The following is a 4370-nucleotide window of genomic DNA, read 5'->3' on the forward strand; positions in this document are numbered from 1 at the left end:
GTTTTTAGCATTCACTTTCACCACATCAGACCCTTCAATATTCCCTGAGCCTATAATGCATTTTAAGTTGATAGGCCTTTACCTGAGCCTATAATGCATTTTAAGTTGATAGGCCTTTACCTGTGCTGTTCCATTGTCTTGAAATAATCACAACCTTTGCAGCCCTGTTTACTCATTCTACCTTTGAGGCTTCCCTGAATCTCCAAACAGAAGCTATTTATGCTCATCTGGCATTAATAATATAATAGTGGTATGTCTTTAGGGACTTACTTATTTGTCCCGTTTTGCTATGACTATTGTATATCTTTTATAATTTCTTTGAAATGAAGGAGACAATATCCTTTACATATGTATTACATCTTGTGTGTAATCAGTGCCGAATACATATTTTGTGAAATTAATGGCACACAGTTTTTTTTTCTTTGCTTTACCATTGTTTATATAGATATGACAAAGAAACAATTTAAACCACTTCCAATTAAGTAATAATCACTTTGCAAATTGAAACTGGACTCCATTGCTTTGTGGATTGTTTTAATGATTGATGTCAAAAAGTAAAAATAAAAAGTGAAGAATTAAAAAGAAGTGGATAAAGTTGTACAGGGAAGACAAACATCAGGTTAGCTGAAGACATGGGGAAAGCAGGGGTGGCAGTTCAGCCAGGTAAGACTCTACTTTAGCACAAGTTACTGTTGAGGGATCCTGGTATGCCATCAGTTGAATTATGCCAACCTAAGGACTATAAATCACATTATTTAAATTGCAGGCAGGTGCTGAACTCTATCTTTCACTCCAGCACTAAGACAGTTTAAAACAATGTTACTTCAGGATGAAGCAGAACAGGAGAGAGTGTCATTGATGAAAACATACTGATGTCTATTCATGGTTGCTAAAAATTAAGATCTCAAGTACAACTAAAACCAAAGGAAATTCAGCAGCAGCTACTATCATCTCCTCATCTTCACAGCACAATATAGTTGTGATAACAAAGTGTTATTTTATTTCAGTGTCACACAGACAAGTAGCTTTGCAGAGCAGTTTAACTGATGGGTGTTTGCATCCAAGATATCCGGCCTGCTGTGTACAATTGATGAGTTCATCATAGTAGACACAGGGGTTAGCTGAAAGAAAATGATATGGTTATACAACATTGTTTTAAAAAATCACAGTCATGAGGAAAGAGACTATCTTAAAGACAATGAGAAATTTTATTAACGATAGCTAATTAAATTTGATTACATGAGCTAACTAAATCTGAATGCAAAACAGGTGATGAGTTAAATGAGCTCAATTGCAAAAGGAAAAAATAAAATTCTTGTCTTGATATCAAACAGGTTTTTACCTTTTTTTTTTTTGGTGGGGCTACATAAAAGCAGATTGGAAATGAATCATCTTTTCTACTACATCGTCATTTTCAAAGCATCAGTACCATTAACAATATGAAATAAAACAATAAAAGTTTCATCTAATCTTTTTAGCCTAATTATCTAATACTGTATTATTTAATGATTGAAGCTTTGCTTGAAAATATTAAAATATATAGCCAAAGCAAAAATTGAATAAAAAGCACATATAAAATAGACATAAAATCTCTCAATTAACATTACAGTGACTTTTCTCTCCTTGCTCTATTCCATGAATATGCAAACACATGTTTCCCAGGTATATACATGTGTGGAAATGCATGCAATATTCTCCAATCAGTATAAAGATATCCAACATTTTAAAATTGTGGTAATGGTTATTAAGAACTTAATAAAGCATTCTTTAACCTAAGAATTTCTCTATTAAAACTAACAAATGGATTTTTAAAAAATATATAAAGGCAGTATAACTATCATTTACTTCCCTCCCTCCTTCAAGACTTTTTAAATTCAGTATTCACTCTTGAATTTTGAAAATTTGGTGGTCAATTAAAATTTTTCCATTATGTCTTCTCTTTCAATTATAAAGTCTGGTCATTGTATTATGTTTATAACAATTTTATAAAATTTATACTAACAGTTATGTGTTACTCTATTATTTTCATCAGTACCCTTCTATATCATATGTTTTTCCCTTCCTAAATTATTAAATTGATTAATCTTTCAGTGATTTGGAGAATGACTGCAGCAGGTTTATCAAGGAGCAGCAGGGAGACGGAGTGTGGGTATATTATTGCCTGAGCCATTGTATATTTGATAATGTATCTCTATGTCTTTTTCCCATGATCAATAATTTGCTGATGTTATCACTACTTATTTTTTAAATCAGCTATTCATCATTATCCTAATGTATTCTGTTATACAGAATTCTGGGGAAATATAATATCGGTGGGTTTTTTTTAATAGGTAATGTGTTTATTTCCTTGATTTCTGTAAGGTGTTTTAATCCATCATTTTCTTTTATCTTTTATTTATGACTTATACAATTTTGCCAATTTTATAAATAGGAATTGTTGTTGTTTTCATAAATTTTATCTGAAATACATTAAACAGATGACATATACATATCTTACTCTTACATACTCAGCATTGTTTTTTTTTCCAATATGTCCCATTCTTAGATTCATATATTTCTTCAATGTCTCTCATCTTTTCATGCATTTGTAGGTGAATAAAGGGCTTATGATATATATTTTCTATGTTATAGATTCAATCTTCNTTCATGCATTTGTAGGTGAATAAAGGGCTTATGATATATATTTTCTATGTTATAGATTCAATCTTCTTGAGTAACATTTTTTCTCTTTTTCCTTTTATTTCCATTACATTTTTCATATCACTATAGATGTTGCTTTTCTCTCTTGGATACAAAAAACCTACTCACTCCTCACCTCTCCTTCATCTCAAGGCATAGACATTTAATTGATTTTTTTTATTGGTTATAAATATTCATGGAGTACAAAGCTGACAGTCACCATTTGTGCCCAAGAGGTGATGGCCAGATCAAGGAAGGGTAGATCTTTCTCCAATTTACATTTCTTTTCAGTAATGGGATATAAAAAGTGAAGTTTAGAGAGAGCAGATGAGAGAGCAAGCAGAAAACAAAAATGAGAGAGAGCAAAAGAAGAATAAAAGAGAAGAAATAGAGAGAGAGGAAAAGAAGAGTAAGAAGAATCCATTTTCCCTAATTTAAAAGCAAAGAGAGTGACCTGGTAAGGTGAAGGAAAATAAGCCTTCTGTCCTTCCAAGTTTGAGGTTGCAGGAGATTTTTTTCTGGGTTTGTTATTTCTCCACAGACTTACTGAAATTTATCTTAATTATCATTTTTCCTAAGAGTTAAAGAATTACGTTTGCAGGAATGCTCTAAAAAAAGAAAATAATTTTGCTACCTAAGGGAATTAACATGTAAGTGGCATTCACTTGGTTATCACTTGGCTTTAGGTAAAATTTACTTAAGAAATAAAAGGAAAAGCTGTAAGGTACAGTGTGAGCATCAGCTAATTTCTTAGATGTTTCAAAAGAAACTTAGAATAAGGATCACTCAGTACAAAATCACATGCCATGATAAGTGGCCAGACAAATAGAGAAGTCATGAAATAGGAAGCAAACTGAGGACACAGGTAAACGGAAAACAGTATGCCTAATTTATAGGCTGCAATAAGGGAGCGCAGGATCTGTTTAGAAAGCAGGAAAACAAAACAAAACAAAACAAAACAGTACACATATATTAATATTCTTTCTAGGTGGACTCTACTTAAGGATCTTAATCTTTCGGGTTTTGTAATGATGAACATGCTAATTATCCTGACTTGATCAGCACACATTGTACACAGGTACTAATATTCAACTCTATACCCCACAAATATGTTTAGTCAATTATTCTCAATAAAACATAGTAATAAAAAGGGACACACAGTTTCCAAATCAATGGGTCAACTTTCAGCAAACTGAAATTGTAAAACTTACTACAAAGTTTATCTTCACAGTTATTTGGACATTCTTCACATGGGGCGCCTGTCTTATAAGGTAGATTTTTTGTGTAATATTCATTTCCCCTTAAAGAAAAAAAAAAAGAAAAAGTGGTCTAGTTACAGCCATCTTTGGAAAATGCATATGAAATTTTACTCACTGTGTACCATCAGTATTAAAAACAAATTGTGTAAACATGCTGGTAAAGAACCAGTGAGATTTCTCGACTTACAGATATAATTTTCTTTTTAGTATGTTCAACTAGCAAATCTGGGTGGTATAAGCATATTTTTCAGGCACTGTCCACCTATCTTTGGAGAGTGAAGTCCTAAGAGGATTTGAGACCTTTGGATAGTCAAATCCTAACAAGCAGGAAGGCTTTAGACCCAATTACAATAGGATACTATTCTTCATTAGTATCCTTAAGGACTTAGTAAACCATCAAGAAAAAGGGCATGGTTTTTAAGATGAGAAAAA

The 4370-nt window shown here is 32.1% G+C and overlaps 1 protein-coding gene across 1 annotated transcript in view; it reads right to left on the bottom strand.

Moving 5' to 3' along the window:
- Positions 1-993: 993 nt before the first annotated feature.
- Positions 994-4370, bottom strand: part of CRISP1 (cysteine-rich secretory protein 1) — a 35764-nt gene continuing 32387 nt past the window's right edge. Inside the window, exons 6-7 of the mRNA XM_008582495.1 lie at positions 3891-3979; positions 994-1121 (exon numbers count right to left, since the gene is read on the bottom strand). Of these exons, the coding sequence (XP_008580717.1) occupies positions 994-1121; positions 3891-3979 (217 nt within the window). The remainder of the gene's footprint in view (positions 1122-3890; positions 3980-4370) is intronic.

This window comes from Galeopterus variegatus, unplaced genomic scaffold (genome assembly GCF_000696425.1).
Source record: "Galeopterus variegatus unplaced genomic scaffold, G_variegatus-3.0.2 Scaffold2642, whole genome shotgun sequence".
Classification (NCBI taxonomy): Eukaryota; Metazoa; Chordata; class Mammalia; order Dermoptera; family Cynocephalidae; genus Galeopterus; species Galeopterus variegatus.